The sequence below is a fragment of the Capricornis sumatraensis genome, chromosome 4, assembly GCF_032405125.1.
Source record: "Capricornis sumatraensis isolate serow.1 chromosome 4, serow.2, whole genome shotgun sequence".
NCBI classification, from domain to species: Eukaryota; Metazoa; Chordata; class Mammalia; order Artiodactyla; family Bovidae; genus Capricornis; species Capricornis sumatraensis.
The window spans coordinates 71,281,704-71,307,567 of NC_091072.1; the positions used below are offsets into that span (position 1 = coordinate 71,281,704).

Genomic DNA, 25,864 nt, shown 5'->3' on the forward strand with positions numbered 1-25,864 from the left:
ATGGTTAGGTTTCAGCATAAGTGATTTTTCAGACTATCACAAGTAGAAACTCAGTTCCCTGATAGTTTAGGTATCCAGGACTCATTTCCTAGTAACTCAAGAGTTCTGATTTGTCTCCTTCCCCCAGTCTACTCTTCTAAAACAAGGAAGGGACGTGAATTAATCATAGGTCAGGATATAAGAGCATTTTAAAATGTGAGGCAAATCCACATGGAAACTGGAGCTGTGGTGGCCAAAAACAACATTTCAGGAATGAATTTGGCTAAGGGTGGAGCGCATATTGCACAGAAATTTCATTGGTCACAAAAATTTACCAAGGACTTAGCTTAAAACTGCTACATTTCTAATGCCCATATGCTTATGCCTGGCTCAAAGTCAGTAGACAAAAATTTATCTTTAGTTTGGGCTAAGCTCTCATTTGCCCTGAACCTTCTCTTCAATTCTGTTTAGTGGTGCTGTTTCAACAAGTGTCTGGGAAACTTGTCTTAATGGGATTAGGAAAATAACTCTCTCTGCATTGACTTACTTAGAGTTATTCTACAAAGAAAAGCTAATTTTTAAATATACCTATCTACCTTAAGATTTAAAAAGGGAAAGAGGGGAGAGCTAACTGAATATATACTGTGTGCCAGGTACTAAGTTTTATATAACTATTTCATTTAAAACCTTAAGAAAAGTGGGGTATGAGGGTTCCTTCTGGGGTACCTGAAATGTTTTATATCTTGACCTGGGTTGTGATTATAGCAGCGTAGACTTCCCTGTGGCTCAGACAGTAAAGAATCTGCCTGCAATGTGGGAAACCTGGGTTCAATCCCTGGGTCAGGAAGGTCCCCTGGAGAAGGGAATGGCAACCCACTCTAGTATTCTTCCCTGGAGAATCCCGTGGACAGAGGAGCCTAACACAGTACAGTCCATGGGATCGCAAAGAGTCAGGCACAGCTGAGCAACTAACACTTTCACTTTATTTCTTTTCATACTTACATAAAAATTCATTGAGCTCTACACTTGAGATTTTTGCAGTTTATATACATTATACATCAACTTTTTAAAAATTTAGGGCTTCATTCACTGACCTGTATTCCTGATTTCCAGTTCCCACTGTGCTTGTTCTTCAAGCCATTCCTAACTTTTTACTTAGTTCTTTATTAGTTTATTTAGTCAGTTCTTCTTAGTTTATTTAGTCAGTTTGCTAGTAGGTGGGAGTCCAGTTTCTTATTACAGGAGACTGGGTGAGAATGAAACTTCCTAGAAATGGAAAGTATTTTTTACCAAAACTATACCTTCTGTGCCCATTCTAATACTAATAACACTTTTCAGATTGACTTCCTCATAGTCCTGTAGTCTCTTTTATGCTTTTTAAACTAAGAAAATTTCCTTTCTTAATATTTTTTTTCTTCTGTTGAGGAGTGAAAATCTGAAATAGCCAAAAAGAAAAATAGCCGATTTGCTTTTTTGGTCCCCAGAGACAGGGGAGCCTGGTGAGCTGCCGTCTATGGGGTCGCACAGAGTCGGACAAGACTGAAGTGACTTAGCAGCAGCAGCTTTGCTACTAACAAGGCAGTGCATGAGAACTGCATTTAGTCTATTCTTCTCCCAATTACAGTGCCTTCTGTCTCATCTTCTTAATTTCCTCTCCTAAGTATTTGCAGATTGGCAGTACATCAGCCATTTTCTGAAATGAGGTTGCGAGTTTTCTGCCTGTGTTTTTTTCCTTCCAAGTTTCACATCCAAAAACATGTGTTTGGCAGTTTGGCAAAGGAAACTAAAAAACAGCCTTTTTGTTTGTTTGTTTTTTCTTTTCCCTGTTATCTTGAAGCAGAGTTTCTCAGCAGAGACACAAATGACATTTGGGGTCAGATAATTTTTTGTTTTAGGGAGCTGTCCAGTGCATTTCCCAGGCCTCTGCCCTCTATAGTTAAGTAGTAGCATTCCTGGGTTGTAAAAATTGTTACATTGCCAAGTGTCCCCTGGGGGGCAGAGTTGCCCCTATTTGAGAACCACTACCATAGAGTGTAAACTGTATTTAGAGGAAAAGTGTTTGAGGGGAAAGAATCAGGTTTGGGACTTCACTAGCAGTCCAGTGGTTAGGGCTCCGTGCTTCCACTGCAGGGGACGTGGGTTCCATCCCTGGTGGGGGAACTACAATCCCACAAGCTGTGCAGTAAGGCCAAAAAAGTTAATTTGGAGGGAAAAAAAAAATCAAGTGTGGTACATGATTAAAATTCCCGCTAGATCTTCAGGCATGTTATCTAGATCAAAGCTCTCCAAAAGAAATGTATTACAAGTCACAAAATGCAAGCTATATAAGTAGTATTGAATTTCCTAGTAGCCACATTAAAAAGTAAAGATAAACAAGTGACATTAGTTTTAATAATATATTTTATTTAAGCCAATATATTCAAAATATCATTTTAACATATAATCAAAATAAAATTGAGATATTTTACATTCACTTTTTCATTTTTCATACTAAGTCTTCAAAATCCAGAATGGGTGCTAAGTCTCTTTAGTCGTGTCCAACTCTTTGTGACCCTATGGACTGTAGCCCACCAGGCTCCCTCTGTCCATGGAATTCTAAAGGCAAGAATACTGGAGTGGGTTGCCATGCTCTCTTCCAAGATCTTCCTGACCCAGGGATGGAACCCATGTCTCCTGTGTCTCCTGCATTGCAGGCAGATTCTTCACACACTGAACCACCTGGGAAACCCTTGTGTGCACAGTACAGGACAGTACATCTCAATTTGAACTAGCCACATTTCAAGTGCTCAATAACCACATGTGGCTGAGTGAGTGAAGTCGCTCAGTCGTGTCCGACTCTTTGCGACCCCATAGACTAGTACCCTACCAGGCTCCTCCCTCAATGGGATTCTCCAGGCAAGAGTACTGGAGTGGGTTGCCATTTCCTTCTCCAGGGGACCTTCCTGACCCAGGGATCGAACCCGGGTCTTTGGATAGGGCAAATCTAAGTCATCTTGGTCTCTAGCTATGGTAACAAATTAGCACATAATACTTTCCCTCTCCCATTTATGCCAAGAGGCTGTCCTGATTCATTTATTTGGGCAAATAAGACTCTCAACTTTATTGTGTTACTATTTACATTTTCTCCCAAGGCATATAAACTGCCTTCGTGATCCAGTATAACTTAAATTCTTCAGTCCAATTTTGAATAATATCAACCCTCAGTTGTCTTGGAGATGGTTAATATCTACACATTTATTGAAAATTATCATTTTTTACTCTACAACCAAAGTGAATATTCCCTAAGTTGAGTGGCTCTTTGCCAAAACATTAGTAATAGGTAAGAGCAAAGAACAAAGGAAGACTCACTAACTGTATTAACAAATGAGAGAGCTGGATTTTTAAATGGACAATAATTCAAAAAGGAGATCCTTTTAAGGAATCCCTCTACCCATTTTAATTAATTCAATAGAATAATCTATTTTTAATAAGGTCAAATTTTTATCACTTAATAATTTTAGACTTTTTAATTGAGAAACTGCTTTTAAAGGGATGGTTTCCTTAAGCATGTGGTTCAAGATTCACCTAGAGGCTTCCCTCATAGCTCAGTTGGTAGAGAATCTGCCTGCAGTGCAGGAGACCTAAGTTCAATCCTTGGTTCAGGAAGATCCTCTGGAGAAGGAAATGGAGACCCACTCCAGTATTCTTGCCTAGAAAATCCCATGGACAGAGAAGCCTGGTGGGCTGCAGTCTATGGGGTCGCAAAGAGTCAGGCACGACTGAGCAACTGACACTTCACTGCAGAGAATTCTTGAGTTAACTCTTAAATATAACAAGAGAGAATATAAGGAACAATGAAAATAATAGCCAGATTGACATTCACTTTGATTTTTAAAAAATCCCTGGTGGTGTGGCGAACAGGAATATACCTGCCAATGCCAGGAACATGGGTTCAATCCCTGGTCTGGGAAAATGCCACATGTCATGGAGCAACTCAGCCTTTGCATCACAGCTACTGAGCTGGTGCTCTGGGGCCCTCAGGCCATATCTCTAATGAGCCCCTGGGCCACAACTACTGACCCCGTGTGCCTGAGGCCTGTGCTCCACAGCGAGAGAAGCCCGTGTACCACAACTAGAGAGTAGCCCCTACTCTCCCCAACTAGAGGAAGCCCATGTGCAGCAACAAATACCAGCACAACCAGAAATTTAAAAAACCGCAACACTCTTTCATTAAAAAAAAAACTTTAGTAAACTTTTATTCTCTTCCTCACTCCGGCAGGGAGAGATGACTGGAGCCAAAGCATGCCAGTGTCCTGCTTCTTAAGCCCCTCCTCCTGTCATTTTCACTCCTCCTCTGAAGCGTACCATCTGATTTAATTCAGAAGGATTCTTAGTTTTTGTAGTGTCATAACCCACAGTGGCTGTCTGATGAAGCCTGTGATCCCCTCCTCAGAATAATATTTTTAAATCAGTAAAATAAAAGACATAGGATTACAAAAGAAGTGATTATTTTGATATACAGTTACCAAAATACTTTTAAGATATTTGATAATACGTGTGCTTTTTTAAGCATAATACTGTCTGTAAGTTCTAGTGGCAGGTCTGGTGACTATCATAATTTTGAAATAGTGATGAGTAGAAAGGCTATTCTGAGATACCTGTAATAACTGTAATGTAATATGAGAATATGTGCAATTTCTATGATGAATTAGGAATGCTAAATTTCAGAATTTAGTGAAAACGAAGATGTAATTTTTTTCCTATGGTCACAGTTTTCAAAACCCTATGAGATGCTGATGAGTGGGAGATCCCTTTAGCCACGTTCAGGTCTCTTCAGATACCAGCTATTGGTTTGGAAAAAATAAACTGCTGAAAGAGGAATAGGGTGATATGAAGGGAATGGGGTTGTGTAGCAGAGAGGAACAAGAACTAGAGAACAAACAGATCGCAACTATGCAGAGAAGTTGTAACAGGAAGGGGAGTTGCCTTTTAAAATACTAAATGATCCTAACCAGAGCAAAGCCTGGAAATTTAAAACCTTTCTCCAAGCAGTTCTGGGTAAGCTAGATTTCTGATAGTAGAAAAGGACTTTCTGCTTGAAAGTCATTCTTGTGTATTCTAGAACATTGTGCCAAATTTTTTAGACTACCTACAGAAAATTTCCTTGAAGTACCTATAAATGTATTTTTGAAAAAAAGATTGTCATAACATCACCAGTACATTTTGAAAACATATACCCTAATCTGCTACTCTTCCTGTCCCTGTAAAGTGATTGTTTTTCCTCTTTCATAGACTAGTTCTGCTCATTTCCTTTTACCAAATACCCAGCAATCCCAAACCCTCAGCACTGATTTGTTTAACCTAGAAATGTCATACCCATGGTTAAAAGACTCTTCCCCCCGTTTCCCACTCTCTCCATCCTTTCCTTAGGGAAAAATCTGTGACTGAAAAAGTTGATGCCTATGATAACTAATCAATGTCCATGTTGCCTAAAGTTAACCAACAATGGAGAAAACTAAAGTTCTTGGCTAAATATCCACACACTCTATTCAGTTTTGTCCAGGATCCATTGGAAACAACTAAGGCAGTCTTCTTTTGACTGTTTTACTTCTTGACTCTTAATATGTTTAATTGAAAATTCCCTTTACCCTTCAGGCTTGTAGGCCTAGCCTGGAAGGATTTTAGGTCTCAAGCTTCAGTTATGATAGAGCTTAGAGAAAATGTGGGGAAAGCTGCTTTTAGGTAAAATAAAGAAATTTAAATAGTTCAGTTTTGCTTTCTTGCCTGGATAGGTGCTAGGATGAAGCCAACTCCTGACTGGTTTGAAGTCAAGAAGAGCTGTGGATAGACAGCCAAAGGAGTAGTTTTGGTGGGAAATGTGTATCCAACTAATGGGAGTGAAAAAAGAGGACTAACCAATCATTATTTTTAGAAACAAAAAGACAAATAGAACCATGTTTCAGAGCCTGGCTAGTGAAAGAGCTGTGGAAAACTGCAGCATCCAAGCTGTTACTGTGTTGCAGGCATGTTTTAATGAAGGAACATGGCCAGGCAGCCTCAAAGGGAATTTTGAGGGTATCATTCTTTTGAATTACTGCTGTTCATCTGTTCTCTTCACCACCCCCTTCTAAAGAAAGGGGGGAGCATAAATTACTGTCCAATAACCCTGTCTTACTTAGTCATAAACTGAGGCAGACCTAGCCTCAAATTTTCATTGGCCTTTCACCAAACCCCTAAATAAATAAAATCTCCATACCATCTCCTTTTTCCCTTCCCTCATCCTGCCTACAGGCTTCTCCCTACCCTAACAAAAAAAAAAAAATTTTTTTTTTTTTTGCTTGCATTTTTATTCTACCATTATGTAGTCAACAGCACTGCACTGGCCCCTTTATGGCTGATGGAGCCCAGGCGGGCTGCCCGATGAAGGGAGACAGCATTTGGCCGATGGGGCTGGTGTGTGCCATTACTTCTGGCCATTGGGCCTCTGTCCTCTACAGCTCCATCCTGGCTCATTAAAACCCTCAGCCAAATAGCTGGGCAGGCGCCTGCTGTAGCACTGTAGGGGCCAGGAAGTTAAATGGTTCTCCTAATCCTGCATAATTTATCTCTCTGTTAGCCCCCTCATAAATAGTCCAGTTCAGCCCTACCATGGAGAGCTTCATTCTGAATTTTCTATATTTTCGTGATGACCAACTAGTACCCAGCCTTTCTCTTCTCCTTTCTTTATTATCATTATTAAACATTATTTTCCCCTTGCTTGTTATGAGCTAGCCTTAATGTTTTTTTCATTTGGAACCTCCTGCCTGGATCCCACTTCACCAACAATCTGTCCATTTCTCTCATTTGGACCTGGTATTACAGAGCAGTTGGTGCTATGGTCTTCCCCTTCCCCTCTCCTCCAGATTTCTAGTGCTTCATTTCTCCTTTCCTATTTTCTCTATTTTAATGCATCTCCTCTCCTTTTCTATCATTTCCATTTTTTTCTTCTTCCCTTCCCCTCTCCAGTCCCTCTTTCCAGGGACCAACCTTACTGTAGGATGTTTGGTAGGACATTTTAAAAAGGGCATTGAGTCACTGTTTTTTTTTTTTTCTTCACATCTCTGTTTCTGTTTCATTTCAGAGATTTACAAACGAGGACCACCTGGCAGTTCATAAACACAAGCATGAGATGACATTGAAATTTGGCCCAGCCCGAACTGACTCAGTCATCATCGCAGGTATTTGCTGCCCCAGAAGCCACGTGCCTTGATATCACCAGACAGTTAAGATTAATAACAGGGACCAGATGTACTGGGAGCTGTACTCCCCTTCTCCCATTAAGAGCCCTTATGTGATCTGCATTTAATCAGGAGAAAGGAACACTAAAAGCTCCCAAGTTTCTATTGTGCCCTCCACTCTCTCAGTTTTTAATATAAGATTGGGTTCTGCGGTTTTTGAGGTGGATGTGTTGAGGTTTTTGTCTTTAGCTGTTTTCAGTCTGTTCCCTCCTTGCCTTCTTTTTAAGACTTTGGAAGATTTGCAGACAAAAGATGCCTTTGACATTTTTCCCTACCTACAGCTAAGGGGTGAACAAAAGAAAGCAAGGAAGCTGGCCTAGCCTGGCTGCTTCTCTTCCACTGGGCGGGCGTCAGTTTTCCCCCAAGCAGGCGGGTTGTCAGTTCGTGAATTCAACTTCCCTTTGTGACCGCAGACACCACTGAGGGCAAACAGGACGCTTAAGTCAGTGGGACTTTTCTAAGGCAGTTCGGGTGACCTGGAACCTCTCACTGGTTGCTCTAGGTACTATTTTGCTTGCCTGTGCCATTCTCAAGGGAGCATTCTCAGCAACTCCTCTCAAACAGTGCAGTAGTTCTCTCATGCCGTTTTCAGCTAGACAGGCAGACAAAGTGGGCTCTTTCTTTTGATACCACGAGGGGTTCTGATTTAGCCTGAGTTAAGCAAGCTTATCTCAACGTTTAACCAATGGAGAATTTAGTGATGATTATTGTATTGTATGAGTTAATAATTCAGGTAAGGCACAATTTCTCTAAGTGTGCTTGTGTTCAGTCATGTCCGACTCTTTGCAACCGCATGGACTGTAGCCTGCCAGACTCCTCTGTCCATGGAATTTTCCAGCCAAGAATACTAGAGTGGGTTGCCATTTCCACCTCCAGGGGATCTTCCCAACCTGGGGATCAAACCCACATCTCCTACATTGGCAGGTGGATTATTTACCTCTGGATCACCTGAGGAGCCCAATCTTTCTAAGTACTACTAGCCAAAGTGCTGGTTCTGTACATGAAGGAAGGGGCTTGCCCTCTAGATCTCCTGTACCTTATTATTTGTTGAATATCTACTGTGTGTACCAGGTACTTTGCTGGGAGCTCGTGGATTGTAATTCCTGGAAAAAGACTTAAGTTGGGGATATTGTCATTAATGATCCTTAAGAAAGCCTGGGGAAGGTCCTTGGAAGAGTGGAGAGGACATAAACATGTATGTGAGCAACACATACTTAAATTTATTGTTGGGGCCTGTATATATGGAAAAAAATTTTAGTATTTTAAGTCAAGTATAAGTGAATAATAAAAACAGTATCGGTACTCAGAGAATTATTATTAAGTGAAATTCATCGAAGAAGTTTATGAAAGAGGTAAATTTGGGGCTCTTGAAAGTCCCTTGGACAGCAAGGAGATGAAACCAGTCAATCCTCAAGGACATCAACCCTGAATATTCACTGGAAGGGCTAATGGTGAAGCTGAAGGTCCAAAACTTTGGCTACCTGGTGCAAAGAACCGAATCATTGGAAAAGACCCTAATGCTGGGAAAGATTGAGGGCAGGAGGAGAAGGGGGCGACAGAGGATGAGATGGTTTGATGGCATCACCGACTCAATGGACATGGGTTTGACAAACTCCGAGAAATAGTGAAGGACAAGGAAGCCCAGCATGCTACAGTCCATGGGGTTGCCAAGAGTCAGACACAACTTAATGACTGTACACACACCAAATTTGGGGCAGAGTTATCAAGCTGGACAGGTTATTCCAAATGCATGGAAATGCCTATGCCACCCTCCATGAGTAGGGAGAGAAAATGATACAGGACGGTCCCAAAGAGATAAAATGTTTCCCTGTTATTCTTTGCCTTCTGTTTCAGAGCATTCAGAGCATTCATTGCACATTTCAGCTATCCTATCTAGTCTGGTGATTCTCATATCTCCAAATTAAGACCTGGTACCTCACATGTATTTCTGTTTTCAGATATTCATGTCAGTGACTGTCAGTTAAGAAATTCCTTGTCCCCAAAACCAGCTCTTCCGCTTTGATATTCAGTGATATCAATATTCTCAAAATCTTATATTGTTTTGTTCTTTCTTCAGTTCTGACTGTTGTATTCCTTTCTGTGCTTCCTGCCATCCACCATCAGTGTGCTTGAATTCCTCCATAGTCTCCTAGCTGGCCTCCTTGACTGGTCTCTCATTCTAATCCATCTTGCATTCTGTTGAAAAGCCAGACTTGGTGAAATTCTTGTCCTCTGCTCAAAATCTGTCATTTTCTTTTTATTTTCTCTTACTTTAAGGCTATTTTTGTTTGGGTTTTCAAGCTTTCTATAACCTTGCCCTGTGGTATTTGCCCATCTTTAAATGCAACTTATTTCCCTAACATGACTGTCTTTTGACCTGCGCATACCTTTTTCTCCTCATCTATGTATTGGTGCCCATACCTGCTTCTCTCTGTGCCTTCACCTGCCTGACTCCTCTTAGCCTACTAATCTTCTCTCTCATCTACCCTCTGAAGCCATTCTTTAAGGCCCAGCTCAAGTCCCACTTCTTGAAATCTTTCCTAATTGCTCTGCCATTAATTTGTCTTTATTTCTGTAACAGTTTTATTCTCTGCCATACACGGCAGATATCTTTTGTATACTGTAATACTCTCTATATAAATTAATTTTATTTCCTCAACTAAAAAGCATCCTCTTAGTTCTCTATGGCAAGAACCATATCTTCTTTTTGGCCCAAACTCCTATACTTCTGTCTCTCCCTCTCCCCCTCCCCTAAACCTGCACACAGTTTATACATATAGCAGCAAAACACAGAAAGCATTCAATAAACACCTGTTGATTTCTCTGGAATCATCAGAGTAAGCTAAGGGTTTTTTTATATACATTTTCTGGCTGTTTGTTCAAGAATGGAAAAAGTTTATATGAGCCTCAGATCAGAGATCCAAAAGGCCCTCTTCTGCTGTAACCATGCCCTTAGCTGCCCCGTCCTGTTCCACTTGAGTTGTGATTTTTTATGTGCCCTTACTGAAGTACTCTTTAAGCATAAGGGAATATTACCTCCACTCACCCGGGGATGGAGGGAAAGTGGCTTTATCGTTGGCCAACCAAAGCTGCCAGAGAACCTTTTAAAACTATTTTGGGAGGTTAGTGGTAAGTTTTCCAAACACTCTGATTCAGAAGAGGTTTTGTTTAAATTAAAAAAAAAAAAGTTACGTTGTTTCCATGGAAAATCCCACTGACCTATTCCCAATTGATCATGCTAGGAAGAGTGATTTTAGCCCCAGGTCTCACTCCTTAAAATATTGTTTAAATATCATTCTATCCCTATCATTCGGTTTAGTGGTTTGGAATATGAAATGAATCCCCGAGGTGATTAGCGCCGCAAGGAAAACCATCATAATCGAGTTAGGACCAGAGAACAAGAATCAACTGACCTAAAAGAGAAAAGGGGCTTCCCAGGTGGCACTAGTGGTAAAGAGCCCACCTGTCATTGCAGGGGACATAAGAGATACGGGTTCAATCCCTGGGTCAGGAAGATTCTCTAGAGAAGGGCATGGCAACCCACTTCAGTATTCTTGCCTGGAGAATCCCATGGACAGACGAGCCTGGCGGGCTACAGTCCATAGGATCACAAAGAGTCAGACACGACCGAAGCAACCTAGCATGCAAGAGAGGAAAACTAGAAAAACAGGATGGGGAGAGAGAAGCTCAAATCTAAAATTCAAGTCGCTTGAAAACTTCCCGTGGGTTACCCAGAGCCTTCCTCTTCCCAAGGGCAGAGGCAGTGTGCTGAGGAAAGATTTGTGCAGCCTCTGAGAGGATATTTTGGCTGGCAAATCTAAATCCAAATATCCTGGTTTCCGGAATTTGCTCTCCGTGCAGGTCCCACGTGCATGGTCCCAGGTCTCCATGCAGTGAGGTCTATTGTTTGCAGTTTCCTTTTCTAGCTCACGATCTTGCTGTCTTGTTCCCCAGCCCCTAGATGTGCCTGGAATGCCTTCAAGAAGGTAGCAGACTCTTACCTTAGTGACAACTGAAAAACAAGGCCCCATTTCTTACTTGGTAGCTTTAGCAAGTAGACTCAGCCATCTGATGCTCAGTCTCTCCTCATCAGATTTTAGTGTCCATCTGCTTACACCTACTCACTTCAGACCTAGCAGAGAATAAGTGTAAAGAGAAAATGTCTCTTAACCGTACTTGATTTTCCAACCTAAAAGTTTCACAGACTTCACCTGGGTGGGCAGTTTTGTTTTGTTTTGGGGGTGAGGGAGCTGAAACCAGCCTCTGAGAGAAAGGTGGTTACATAGATAGTCACACAACGAAACATTGTTTTGTCGTCCCTCTGCTGGCCTTGAGGCAACACAGCACAGACACCCTCTGGTGGCCTAACACCAATCTTTACTGACTAGTGCTCCATAAAAGCAAAATTTGCCTAAACACAGAGATTCTTTCCAAACAGAAGAATAAAAATGTGTTCTTGATGTGCTCTCTATAGTTTTAATTTCAGATCAAAGCTAAAATAAAGGTTCCTTTTCTTTTCATGTCTACAGATCAAACTCCTACTCCAACTCGATTCCTGAAGAACTGTGAAGAGGTGGGACTCTTCAATGAACTAGCTAGCTCCTTTGAACATGAATTCAAAAAGGCTGCAGATGAAGATGAAAAAAAGGCAAGAGGCGGGACTTTTGCTAAAAAACTGGTGGTGTGCAGATCTAGGCAACTTGTACTGTGCCCTGGGATAATTTGCATAGTTGGTTAAAACAACAGATTATGGGCTTTGTTCTATAGAACCAGATAATACTCACTTATCCTTGTTAGCTATTCAAGTCTTTAGGGGGTCCAGGTGATGGATAAGCACAAGTGTTGGGTCTTCATCAAAAACCAGTTTTCTTGCCCTTCTAGTGGACATTGTTCAGTAATCTATTTTTTAAATTATTTTTGTTCTGAATATGTTACTCAAATTTTGTTATATAATGGGTTTTGTTTCCAAATCCCACTCTTTTCTGCGCTAATCAGACTTCTTACCTGGATTGTTTTATTCAGTCAGCCAATCAGGAGACATTTACTGAATTTTGACTCTTCTTTGTTTCAGTGTATGTAACTCCTGTCTCCAAGTAACTCTGTAGTAATAGTCAAGACATTAAGCTTAAGAAAGGATGTTCTTAAAGGCCTTTCAAAGGAGATCAGACAGGATGGTGAAAGAACCAGAAATTAGGTCACTTTGGGAACATTTAAAGAAACTGCTATTTTTTATTTTTATTTTTTTTCCTGCATACACATGTATATATTTTTTATCGCATAGAAAGGATCATACTTGTCTCCTGTTTTATTTTCTTATTTTGATTTGGCCACACCCAATGGCATTTTGGGGAGAAGGCAATGGCAACCCACTTCAGTACTCTTGCCTGGAAAATCCCATGGTGGGCTGCAGTCCATGAGGTCGCTAGGAGTCATGACTGAGTGACTTCGCTTTAACTTTCCACTTTCATGCATTGGAGAAGGAAATAGCAACCCACTCCAGTGTTCTTGCCTGGAGAATCCCAGGGACGGGGAGCCTGGTAGGCTGCCATCTGTGGGGTTGCACAGAGTCAGACACGACTGAAGTCACTTAGCAGCAGCGGCAGCAGTGGCATTGGGATCTTAGTTCACCAACCAGGGATCAAACCCGTGCCCCCTGCAGTGGGAACATGGAGTCTTAACCATTGAACCACCAGGGAAGTGTGAAAAAAAATCTTATTGGAACAAAATTGCAGTCTTCAAATAGTTGAAGAGTTTTGTGTAAGACAGGAGTTAAACTTACTCTCTGTGGCCCAGAAGTAGAAATAGGACCAGGATAGGAAGCTATCACAAGGTATGTCCAATTATATGGAGGTCTCTTAGGATAGATATTGTGGAGAGGATTAAACTATTGGAATCACTTCAGATTCTGAGATGCTGTGATCCTGATTTTAACCTTTATATTCAAGATCCCTAGAGAATCCTTTAATTTGAAAGATCAGAGGAAATAGTTCAAGAAGCAGAGTCAAAGAAAAGTAGTTCCCATGGAATAAGGGGTTTGGGGGCAAAAGAAAAAGTCAAAGTTTACTCTATTTTAGAATTATAATTCTGGGTTATTAGTCACTACTTAAAATCAGATATGTGTTCCATAATAATTCAGAAAAAATTCTAATATCTCTATTTCAGGACATATACACATTAACACGTGTACCTCCCATAATTGCATGGTGCAGTGAGGCGTGGAATCCCATCAGAATATAGGAAAGCCAAGATTTAAGAAAAAATTTCCAGGGAGGACTCTTTCCCTCTAAGAGGGAGATAGCAGTGAGAGAGCTTATTCTTAGGTAGGTTGATAAGGAGGCCAGGGCCCTTGAGGAAAGCTCTGAGTTGTTAAGGCAACAATCTGCTTCTACTGAGACCAGCTTTCTTTAAGTCCAGAGCTAAGGATTACACAACAAAACAGCATATCTTGCTCAATGGTATGTTTTTCCTTAAGCTCTGTATATAGTATATAATTATTGTATAACAACAAAGTATCTTTCTTGGAGACATGTTTCTCATTAACAGAAACCTTCTGACTAATCCTATTATTTTAAGATTATGTTGTGGTAGTGGGTCTGATAAGACCTTTACAACCTTAAGATACTCTTTTGATCTATTGTTGGTACCAGTTGAAAAAGTATATAAGTTCAGTTCAGTCGCTCAGTCGTGTGCGACTCTTTGCGACCCCATGAATCATAGCACGCCAGGCCTCCCTGTCCATCACCAACTCCCGGAGTTCACTCAGACTCACGTCCATCAAGTCAGTGATGCCATCCAGCCATCTCATCCTCTGTCATCCCCTTAAAGCCCCACCCAAACTAGTGATTGGGGCACTCATTGCCCACTTCTGATGTCTATGTCAGAAGCTGTCTCTTTTCACTGTAATAAAACTTCTGCTACACAAAAGCTCTGAGTGATCAAGCCTTGTTTCTGGCCCCAGATCGAAATTCTCTCCTCTGGAGGCCACAAATCCAACACCATTCGCTATAAGCTGTCAGCAGGTAAATCAAAAGAGTTTGTACACAATTTTTCCATCCATCTTAAATTATAAGAATGAAGTGTTCCTATCACTGGGGGTCTTTCCAAGTTCTATAGCTTTCTCTCATCTTCATTTCTTGTTATCTCCCACATATTAAAAGAAAGTGGGGGGAAACTCAGTGGCATATATTTGTAGTTCTCCTTTCAAATGGCAGAACTTGCCGTGGTCTGTTCATCGTTCTTTTTATCAATCAGTTGCTTACAATCTATGTGGTATAATTTTATCTTACAGTTTCTCTACTTCATCCCCTCTGTCATTTCTTCCTCACCCCAAACAAAGAAATCAGTCCAATTGTTTCCACCAGGTTGTGAAGGATTTGAAACCAAACTCATTATCGGGAAATTCAAGAAAATTAGCCTCCTTTTAAAGGCTCCAAGTCTTTTCCACTGCCCTTTTAGCTCAGTTGACACAGTTAGTCAGGCCTTTACTCACTGGGCATCTCTTGGTGTTTCTCCCTGCTTGGTCAGGAGTGGTCTTCACCTCTTCTTGATGAGAAGCATAGGCTCTGTGGAAAATTATCCCCAGGAGTGTTTTATGAGCCCAAAACTTCTCTGAACCACAACTTTTCTAGGAGATGCTTCTAGGAGATTTTAAACTTGTGGTTGTATTTACTTAAGAGGCCTCTCCTTCCCACCGCCCTCTGACTACAGGGATCCAAGAATTAGCCCACTTGGACCTGACATCTGTGTAGAAAAAAATGAGGGCAGAAATTGAAACCATCTTTGCTGTTGCTCATCCTTATCAGATTGGAGAGAAAGAACCATTACCACCTTCTCAAATGTAGTAGATACCAGATTATCTTCAATTCACTCAAATACCAGGATTTCTATTGATTAAAATAGCAAGGGATAAATTAAAAACAAGCTCCTCTTTCACCAAGAAGCCTAGGATGTGGGAAGAATAGAACAAAGAATCCACTTTGTCATGAAACTGAACTGCAATGCCAGCTTCCCTGTTGTGCAGTATCAGGGTCATCTTAGATGGTTTATTGTTCTCTTCGAAGCCACTTATGGCTCCCCAGTTCTGTGAGGTGATTGCACCACTGCCAGAAAAGTACTCTTTCCCTTCTAATTTTCTCCAGTCCTGCCCCTAGGACCAAGTTCTAGTTTCTTTCATTGATCAAATGATTAGCCTTTCCTTTCTTTGTTACCCCAAAACCCTATCCTCCTAACTTCTAGCCTTTAGCACCAGATTTGGGGGTGAGAACACCATCAAGCATATAGAGTTCCCCAGAAAAGATATTCCTTCTTTCATTGACAGTACTTTAATAGCCAATTTTATTTAATTTGCTTTTGATAATTGGGTAATCTAGTCATTCTGATTGGCAGAAAAAGTGTTCACCACTCTCTAGTAGCCAACGGAGCTGGTTGAGAATAGGAAGGCACTGGATTCAGGAATCGTTGTGCTTTCCTGAAAAATAATCATAGTATTTCATGGATAAATGACAGCTTTTTTAAATTTTCTCCTTTCAGGGTCTTCATAGGCATTTAAAGGTTTTTTTCCCCCTCCTTTCAGAATGTTTATCAGTGTTCATCCATGGTGAGACAGGTGTAAATAACTTCATTTTATAGTTGGGAAACAGAAGCTCTGAGAAGTTAAAGGATTTGGCCAGGGTTGTTTGGAAAACCTGGGTTCCACATTTCTTTGACTTTTAGTTTGGTGCTTTGACCAAGGATTGAACTTCTTAGAAGTATATTCCCTCATCTTTTAACTGGGAAGATATAGATTAAACCTGAAGGGAATCATGGGATTGAACTATGCTCATTTCTCTCTTTTAACAGGCTGCTTCTGGGCCCCTTGACATGTCTCTGCCTTCTACACCAGACATCAGAATCAAAGAAGAGGAGCCAGTGGAGGTGGACTCATCCCCGCCTGACAGCCCTGCCTCTAGCCCCTGCTCCCCACCACGTAAGGAGAAGGTAAAGCTGCTCACCAAGAGTCATCTGAAACTGTGATGGATAGATGATGCTTTGATATGATAGTTGTATAAACATAGTGTGATACAGAAGGATTGATTATGTTTAAATAAATGTTCATTGTTTAGAGGATTTATATAAATTACACCTATTCTCTGACCCAGCAACTCCACTTCTAAGTCTGTATAGAAGAGAAATCAGTGCATATGTCCACCAACAGAAGTATATAAGGATGTTCATAGCAGTTGTATTCATCAGTTCAGTCACTCAGTTGTGTCCGACTCTGCGACCCTGAACTGTAGCACGCCAGGCCTCCCTGTCCAACTCCCTGATCAACTCCCAGAGTTCACCCAAACTCATGTCCATTGCGGAGAAGGCAATGGCAACCCACTCCAGTACTCTTGCCTGGAAAATCCCATGGACAGAGGAGCCTGGTAGGCTGCAGTCCATGGGGTCGCAAAGAGTCGACACGACTGAGCGACTTCACTTTTCACTTTCATGCATTGGAGAAGGAAATGGCAACCCATTCCAGTGTTCTTGCCTGAAGAATCCCAGGGTTGGGGGAGCCTGGTGGGCTGCCGTCTATGGGGTCGCACAGAGTTGGACACGACTAAAGTGACTTAGCAGCAGCAGCAGCAGCAGCAGCAGCAGCATGTCCATTGAGTCGGTGATGCCATCCAACCATCTCATCCTCTGTTGTCCCCTTCTCCTGCCCTCAATTTTTCCCAGCATCAGGGTCTTTTCAAAGGAGTCAGCTCTTTGCATCAGATGGCCAAAGTATTGGAGTTTCAGCTTTAACATCAGTCCTTCCAATGAACACCCAGGACTGATCTCCTTTAGGATGGACTGGTTAGATCTCCTTGCAGTCCAGGGGACTCTCAAGAGTCTTCTCCAACACCACAGTTCAAAAGCATCAATTTTTCAGGGCTCAGCTTTCTTTATAGTCCAACTCTCACATCCATACATGACCACTGGAAAAACCATAGCCTTGACTAGACAGACCTTGTTGACAAAACAGAGTCTCTGCTTTTTAATATGCTGTCTAGGTTGGTCATAACTTTCCATCCAAGGAGTAAGTGTCTTTTAATTTCATGGCTGCAGTCACCATCTGCAGTGATTTTGGAGCCAAAAAAACTAAAGTCAGCTACTTCATGACCATCTATTTGCCATGAAGTGATGGACCAGATGCCATGATCTTAGTTTTCTGAATGTTGACCTTTAAGCCAACTTTTTCACTCTCCTCGTTCACTTTCATTAAGAGGCTCTTTAGTTCTTCACTTTCTGCTGTAAGGGTGGTATCATCTGCATATCTGAGGTAATTGATATTTCTCTCAGCAATCTTGATTCCAGCTTGTGCTTCTTTAAGCCCAGCATTTCTCATGATGTACTCTCCATAGAAGTTAAATAAGCAGGGTGACATACAGCCTTGACGTACTCTTTTTTCCTGTTTGGAACCAGTCTGTTGTTCCATGTCCAGTTCTAACTGTTGCTTCCTGACCTGCATACAGATTTCTCAAGAGGCAGGTCAGGTGGTCTGGTATTCCCATCTCTTTCAGAATTGTCCACAGTTTATTGTGATCCACACAGTCAAAGGCTTTGGCATAGTCAGTAAAGCAGAAATAGATGTTTTTCTGGAACTCTCTTGCTTTTTCGAGGATCCAGCAGATGTTGGCAATTTGATCTCTGGTTCCTCTGCCTTTTCTAAAACCAGCTTGAACATCTGGAATTTCACGGTTCACATATTGCTGAAGCCTGGCTTGGAGAATTTTGAACATTACTTTACTAGCGTGTGAGATGAGTGCAATTGTGCGGTAGTTTGAGCATTCTTTTGCATTGCCTTTCTTTGGGATTGGAATGAAAACTGACCTTATCCAGTCCTGTGGCCACTGCTGAGTTTTCCAAATTTGCTGACATATTGAGTGCAGCACTTTCACAGCATCATCTTTCAGAATTTGAAATAGCTCAACTGGAATTCCATCACCTCCACTAGCTTTGTTCATAGTGATGCTTCCTAAGATCCACTTGACTTCACATTCCAGGATGTCTGGCTCTAAGTGAGTGATCACACCATCGTGATTATCTGGATTGTGAAGATCTTTTTTGTACAGATCTTCTGTGTATTCTTGCCATCTCTTCTTAATATCTTCTGCTTCTGTTAGGTCCATACCATTTCTGTCCTTTATCGAGCCCATCTTTGCATGAAATGTTCCCTTGGTATCTCTAATTTTCCTGAAGAGATCTCTAGTCTTTCCCATTCTGTTGTTTTCCTCTATTTCTTTGCATTGATCACTGAGGAAGGCTTTCTTATCTCTCCTTGCTATTCTTTGGAACTCTGCATTCAGATGCTTATATCTTTCCTTTTCTCCTTTGTTTTTCACTTCTCTTCTTTTCACAGCTGTTTGTAAGGCCTCCTCAGACAACCATTTTGGCTTTTTGCATTTTTTTTTCTTGGGGATGATGGTCTTGATCCCTGTCTCCTATACAGTGTCACAAACCTCCATCCATAGTTCATCAGGCACTCTATCTATCAAGATCTAGTCCCTTAAATCTATTTCTCACTTCCACTGTATAATCATAAGGGATTTGATTTAGGTCATACCTGAATGGTTTAGTGGTTTCCCCCACTTTCTTCAATTTAATTCATATTCATAACAGTAGAAAAACTGGAAGCAGTCCAAATGTCTTTCAACAAGGGAATAAATAAATAGTGGTATATTTCTAAAATGGAATACCACATGGCATTAAAAAAAGAATAGACTAATGATATACAGCAATGTGGACATTATGTTGAACAACAACAAAACAAATTTCAGACACAGAAGTACATACCATGTGAAGCCATTTACATCAAATTTAAGAAGAGGCAAGACTGGGACTTCACTGGCAATCTATTGGTTAAGACTCTGAGCTCCCAATGTAGGGAGCACGGGTTTGATCCCTGGTTGGGGAGCTGACATCCTACATGCCATATAGCCAAAAAGAAAAAGTAAAGAAGAGACAAAACTATTTGAAGACGATAGAATTCATCTTCAACTCTTTAGCTCTTTTTTTTTTTTTTTTTTTTTTATTTTTAATTGGAGGAAACCCTTTACCTCTTGAGGGAAGGTATGAATTAGGAAGGAGCACAGGAGAATGTTCTGGGGTGCTAAAAATGGGCTTTGTTTTTATTTTACATATGTATTTTTGTTTTATCCTTTAAATTTATATACTGTATGTATATTGTACTAGATCATGTATGTTGTACTACTTCAATTAATAAGTGAAAATGAAAACTCACATGATTCATAAATTGAACATTAAACCATTTAGAAAAAAATTCTTCCCAGAGGAACATTTTTAAGTGATTCAAAGGGAATATTTATGAGAATTCTTAGTGTTACTTTTTTAAAGCAAACACTTTGTGAGATATTATGTTTTATAAATTTATTTAAACATAGTACACATACAGAAATGCACATAAATTGTCAGTATACAGCTTACTGAATTTTCACAAAGTTTACAGTGTATGTAACTAACACTTTGAAAATATTATCAGAACCTCAGGAGTCTCCTTATGCCCCCTTCCAGTCTCTACTGTGCTACCTGTGGTTATTATTTAGTATCCATTGTGGATAGAGCATCTGTACCTCATCTTAACCTTCTTCCAAAACTAGTTTGCTAACATCTCAAAACTATCCCCTCCATAAACATTGTAGCTATCCTCCCCTCCTCCTCTTTCCAGCAGCAATCAGGTCCTAGAGGCTGCTTAGAGATGTTTTCAGGGCCACTATGGGCACTGGCATTCTAAGGTCCTAATGGGTTAACAATGGGAAGCAGTTTGTTTTATCACAATGTGGTCATTATTCAAACTTCCATAGTCCTTTTTTTAAGGGGTCTATAGGAGATACCGGATTGCCTTATCACCAGTCTTATACTTTTTTCCTATTAGAGATCAGTAGACACTTGAGCATCAAGTTTAGGATGAAAGTACCTAGATTATGAAAAATTATAATGCTCCTGGAATTTCCCTTTTGGTCCAGTGGTTAAGATTCCATGTTTCCACTACAGGGGATGCAGGTTCAATCCCTGATCAGGGAACTAAGATCCTACATGCTGCACAGCATGGCCCCCGAACAAACAAAAATTATATCACTCCTTAGAATTTATGTGATACTGTAATGCTTCTACAGAGATTTCAAGTGGTCTTCCAACTGTCATCCCACTCATATTGCCATTATCCCTGGAAGGGAGATAACCAAAGGTCTTAACTCAGCATTCCATCTGAATGGGTTAGTGAGGTGTGAGTCCATGATCACCATGGAATCAGGTCACAATTTACCTTAGTAGCCTGAGTGCTCTTTCCAATAAATTTATACTAAATTTTACCAGCTCTGTATTTCCCTACAAGCAGCCCATTAAAGCATTTTGTGATCTGTTGGTTCTTCTCACCAGGATGTTGCCCCAAAGCCTGTTGTGATCTCTACTCCCACGCCTACCATCGTACGCCCGGGCTCCCTGCCTCTCCATTTGGGCTATGATCCACTTCACCCAACCCTTCCTTCCCCAACCTCCGTCATCACACAGGCTCCCCCATCCAACAGGCAACTGGGGTAAGTATAGAGAGCAGGGAGAAGCAGCAAAGCTTGAATCTCTTTGCTCTGTATGAAATTATTTTATAAAATAGAGACTGTTTCTGAATTCTCAAGGAAAATAAGTTACTGAGATTGTGTCTCAAAATGAATTTTTTTAACCCCATAAACAGAATCTTCTTTACCTTTTTAGTAGCCAAGCAAGTATTTATTTGAGCGTGTACTTCCTTAATTTGGAGGTTTAATACTTATTCAGCCTAAAAGAAGAATCCTTTGAACTTTAGGCAGTTCATTATAATGGTTGAGGTCACACAGGGAAGTATATATTTAGTTCTTGGCCTCAATGTTATAGAAGTTTATGGAGGAACTACTGAATGAGAGGCTGAAACCCAGTAAGTCATCTTTTTTTAAGTCTGGTTGTTCCCCTCAGTCCCAGTTAAGGTTCTTGGTCTTTGCTATTCCTAATTTTGTCTGTCTATTTGTCTTCACTCCTAGCATGGCCCATGCAGATTTCCTAATGGGATGACTTAAGATCCTGTCTCCAGGTACCCATGGGTTAAGAGGTTGTTGTCAGCCTTCAGCCTCTGAAAGCTTATTGTTCTCTAGACCCATTAAGAAAAATACAAAGGGCTGGCTTCCTTCTTAGACAGTAGAACAAAACATGGAAAGGAACAGGAGTAACTTACTCAGATTTGGCTGTCATATGACATAATTGAGCCTTACAAAATGGCAACTTTGGTAGAAGTAGTCCTTGTCTAAAGTAGCACAGAATTTATACATGCCAGTGGTAGGAATGTTTATTTATTTGTTCTAAACTCAATAGTTAGCTTCCCACCCACTTGAATTCAGTGGTGTTTGCTTAATTTGCAAGGTGTAAAGGTCTTGCCATTTCTCTCCATCTATAAGGTAAGGTAAGTAGCATGTCGTGCTTTATCTGCCATCATGAAGGTGTCAGCATTTTCCAGTGTTACCATAACTAGAAAAGACTGGGAAATCTGCTATAATTACAGGAGGAAAATCATTGGCAAAAGGGTCTGTATTGTGAGCATTTCACTTCGCGTCTCCTCTAGGTCTCCCACCGGCTCCCTCCCTCTCGTCATGCATCTTGCTAATGGACAGACCATGCCTGTGCTGCCAGGGCCTCCAGTACAGATGCCTTCTGTTATATCGGTGAGCTCTGTAGTTGGGGAAGCCAACCCAGCAACACACGAACCCCTCCCTTCCACCTGAATGCTCATAAACACACATGAGCCCCAGGGAAGCAGGGGCTCTGGTCTGTATTAGTTGAGCGTGGCAGCCTGCCCATACTTTTCTCTAACCTCTGCCAGTCCAGCACTATGGAACACTAGACAAAGGCTCATCTGGACCATTGGCTCCTGGTCTAGGAATTGATCTTGCCAGCCTGCTGATTGGCTTATTTCACTTGGCACTAAGTACCTCACAAATTGCCCACCACTTTCCTCAAGATACAGCCTCAGCCTTTCCCATAGAAGCTGTCACAGCACTGAAGGATTAGATCCCCTATCCTGTGGTGCTCCATGAGGAAAGGTATTTCCCAGACTTTCTGCATGGGCAGGGTGCATAGAACAGGCCCTAATGTGCCAGCCTCAAAAACACTTCATTTGGGGAAACTGTTGCCCTACTAATAGCATTATGTCCCCTTCTGATTTTTCTTCCTTCTCTTGATCTAGCTGGCCAGACCTGTGTCTATGGTGCCCAACATTCCTGGTATCCCTGGCCCACCAGTTAACAGCAGTGGTTCCATTTCTCCCTCTGGCCACCCTATGCCATCAGAAGCCAAGATGGTGAGTACATCCCAACCTGGAGCAATGCTGGCCCTTCTGAAAGAAGTGGTATCTTCTGGGGCTTGCAGAGCTAAAAGACCTACCCAGTTGCGGGGTCTGGAGAAGAATAGACCCTGATTCGTGACTCTTATCTCCTCTCTGCCACCTTTAGAGCCTGGTACACAGGCAATGGCAGTGAAAAGAAGCAGTACAGATTGTTTGGATGGAACTCTTGCTGTTTCAGTTCCAGGGTGACAGATGGAGGGTGGATGAGTGGGCAGGAGCGCTGGCCAAGAGGTGAATAACTGCGTAACCAGCCCCTGGCCAGGTTCCAGGGTAGAGCTTTCATCTGGACTCTATCGCTTCAACAACCCCCACCCTCCAACTGTGCCCAGGATGATAGTGAGGGAACAGAGTAGGTATTTTAGGGGTCATGTGTGCTCTTTCTCTCCATGTCATTTTCTTTTAATCCCTTTGTTAAGGGAAAATCAGTGTGGGAATTTTGTCTGTAAGGCCAGTAATAAAATCTAAGCCCACTTTTCTCATTGTTAATAAAATCTCACCCTTGACAAGCTATTTTTTCTTATCTTTTACCACAGAGACTAAAAGCTACCCTAACCCACCAGGTCTCCTCCATCAATGGTGGTTGTGGAATGGTGGTGGGGACTGCCAGCACCATGGTGACAGCCCGTCCAGAGCAAAGCCAGATCCTCATCCAGCACCCTGACGCCCCATCCCCTGCCCAGCCACAGGTCAGCAGACCCTTGGATGGGGGCACCAGCTTGTCACTATTACTCTTTAAGTTATGTCTGTTTTTTCAAGGAGCAGGGAAATGAAGGAGGAATGGATTTCAGCCTTCTGGGCTTCAGCTTGTACTTTGTGTCTTGTTGACAGTGTGACAGTAGCAAAATGTACTCTGTTTTATCCATCCTTTTGTTAGACAAAGTGCAAGCCGACTGGGTAATGCAGAACTGCCACAGAGGAGGTCTCAGTTTCTGTTTTCTGCTTTTTTGTTATTTCTACATGTGAGTGCTCTATCTGCAGTGCCCTCTAAAATGTGACAGAACCTCATTTCAAGCTACTTTATACAACAAAGTCTCTAGTCTCTCCTGTCTTAACCCCCACCAACCCCCAAAAAACTTAATTGATTATACAAAAATCAGATACTAACAATATATTAATAAAATATGATGTCACAGCATTAAGATGGCTCAGTAAACAAACACATACCCTGAAAAACACTTTTTCCTTATCAATTTAATCTCTTTTTATCAGGAGAAATTAAAGTCTTAAAAAAGCCAGAAAGATCTACTTTAGAAGCCCAATTCTTTTGTTTCAAGGAGACCTCAGTTTTACTAAGTTTCGTTGGAAACCGAGTAAGCCTTGGTTTCGTATTGTCTGTACTGGTTAGGTGACAACAACCTGATATCAGTTTGTAGAGTTACATCATTGGCCCATCCCCTTTTTACTGATGTCATCACCTGCTTCATCAGTTACCACCACATGTCCTAACATTTAATGACCATATGCTGCCTTAAAGCTTGGCCAACAACGAAAGCTTTCATTTGAGTTTTCCTGTTAGAAGCTAAGCCTGCCCACCTTCCTGTAACCCCTTCTGATGCCAGTCCCTTCTGAAAATGGTAAAGCAGCAGCCCCCTTGCCCAAACTGTGCTGCTTCCCCTTGAGGAAATGACATGACTCCATTTTTAGTTACCACTAATTCCTTTCCTCCTTACTCTTCCCAAGTTTCTCTTGGTCTGTTCTCTTACCTCCGTTCCCTGCATGTATTATTAAGTTGCCTATAAGAGAATAGGAATCCATCGTTTGCTTTTCCCCATTCTCCTCCTTAATCACCAGCCTTTACGTGTGTACCAGTGAGCTCGGGACAAAGAGCAAGTTGAAAATCACAAGAGAATCTGTGTAAACTTCCCTTAGTACAGTGAGAAGCAGCAACCCCAAGGCCTGTAGCTCATTAAAATGAGTTTGAAATTTCTTCTCCACTTTTTTTCTTTTGGGGGAGAGACTGTTAATCTGAATAATTAAAATTATCTCTTCATTATCTATATTACTGGAGACTATGATTCAGTAGGGCCTGAAGTAGAATAAGATTCTGTTTTCTTATGAGTTTATGTTTATCCTCATGCAACTGATTTGAGCTCTGGCATTTGGAAACTACCAGTATAGATGTTCTCTAATAGCAACAGATTCAGGAAGAATTCATTTTTGGCATTGTTTTACATTACATAGTTTCTTTTATACAGATGGCTGACCTTTCTATATTTTAATTTTGGCCATTATTATAAGGTTGGTCTCTCTTCTTTGAATACATACTAGCTAACAGAAAAGGAAGATGATTCAAAAGTGCTTTAGAAACAAGAGACATCAGCCTTAAGTTTAAAAACAAAAGATAAGGGCTTTCCTATTGGTCCGATAGTTAAGAATACACCTTGAAATGCAAGGGACACCAGTTTGATCCCTGGTCTGGGAAGATCCCACATGCCATGGGTCAGCGGAGCTCGTGCACCACAACCACCGAAGCCCAAGTACCCTAGAACCCATGCTCCACGAGCGAAGCCACCATAATGAGAAGCCCTCACAAAGCAACTGGAGAGTAGACCCCACCACCACAACTAGAGAAAGCCCATGCACAGCAACAACGACCCAGCACAGCCAAAAATAAATAAATATTTAAAAAAAAAAAAAAGATGGTCTCGAGGACTTCCCTGGTGGTCCAGTGGTTAAGGCTTCACCTTCCTATGCAAGGGGTGCAGGTTTGATCCCTGGTCTGGAAGCTAAGTTCCACATGCCTCGAGACCAAAGAAACATTTTTTAAAAAAGCTAAATTGTAATAATTTCAATAAGAACCTTAAAAAATAAAAAAAAGATGGTCTTAAATCACCAATTTGTAAAGGGATTTGAAAATATTTTTCTCTTTAAAAACAAACAGAACAAACAAAGCAGGAAGCAGGGCCATTGTTGAGGATGACTAATAACTGATTATAAATAAAAAGAATATACTAGGGGTTCCCCGGTGGCCTAATGGTTAAGATTCCAGGCTTTCACTGCCACGGCCCAGGTTTAGGAAATGGCAACACATTCCAGTGTTCTTGCCTGGAGAATCCCAGAGACAGAGGAGCCTGGTGGGCTGCCATCTATGGGGTCGCGCGGAGTTGGACACAACTGACGCGACTTAGCAGCAGCAGCAGCAGCACGGAACTGAGATCCCTCAAGCCTCGTGGTACAGCAAAAAAAAAAATGCTAATTCATATATCTCCATGATAGCTCGTATCTCCATGATAGCTTT

General features: G+C 41.3%; 1 protein-coding gene across 2 annotated transcripts in view; it reads left to right on the top strand.

The window, feature by feature from the left end:
• Positions 1-25,864, top strand: part of LOC138077597 (cyclic AMP-dependent transcription factor ATF-7) — a 76,405-nt gene that overhangs the window by 41,462 nt on the left and 9,079 nt on the right. Inside the window, exons 2-8 of one of the 2 annotated variants that reach the window (XM_068969681.1) lie at positions 7,079-7,175; positions 11,765-11,883; positions 16,074-16,211; positions 20,640-20,797; positions 21,847-21,946; positions 22,468-22,581; positions 23,160-23,312. In XM_068969681.1, the coding sequence (XP_068825782.1) occupies positions 7,079-7,175; positions 11,765-11,883; positions 16,074-16,211; positions 20,640-20,797; positions 21,847-21,946; positions 22,468-22,581; positions 23,160-23,312 (879 nt within the window). The remainder of the gene's footprint in view (positions 1-7,078; positions 7,176-11,764; positions 11,884-16,073; positions 16,212-20,639; positions 20,798-21,846; positions 21,947-22,467; positions 22,582-23,159; positions 23,313-25,864) is intronic. The other variant, XM_068969682.1, reaches the window with a different exon arrangement.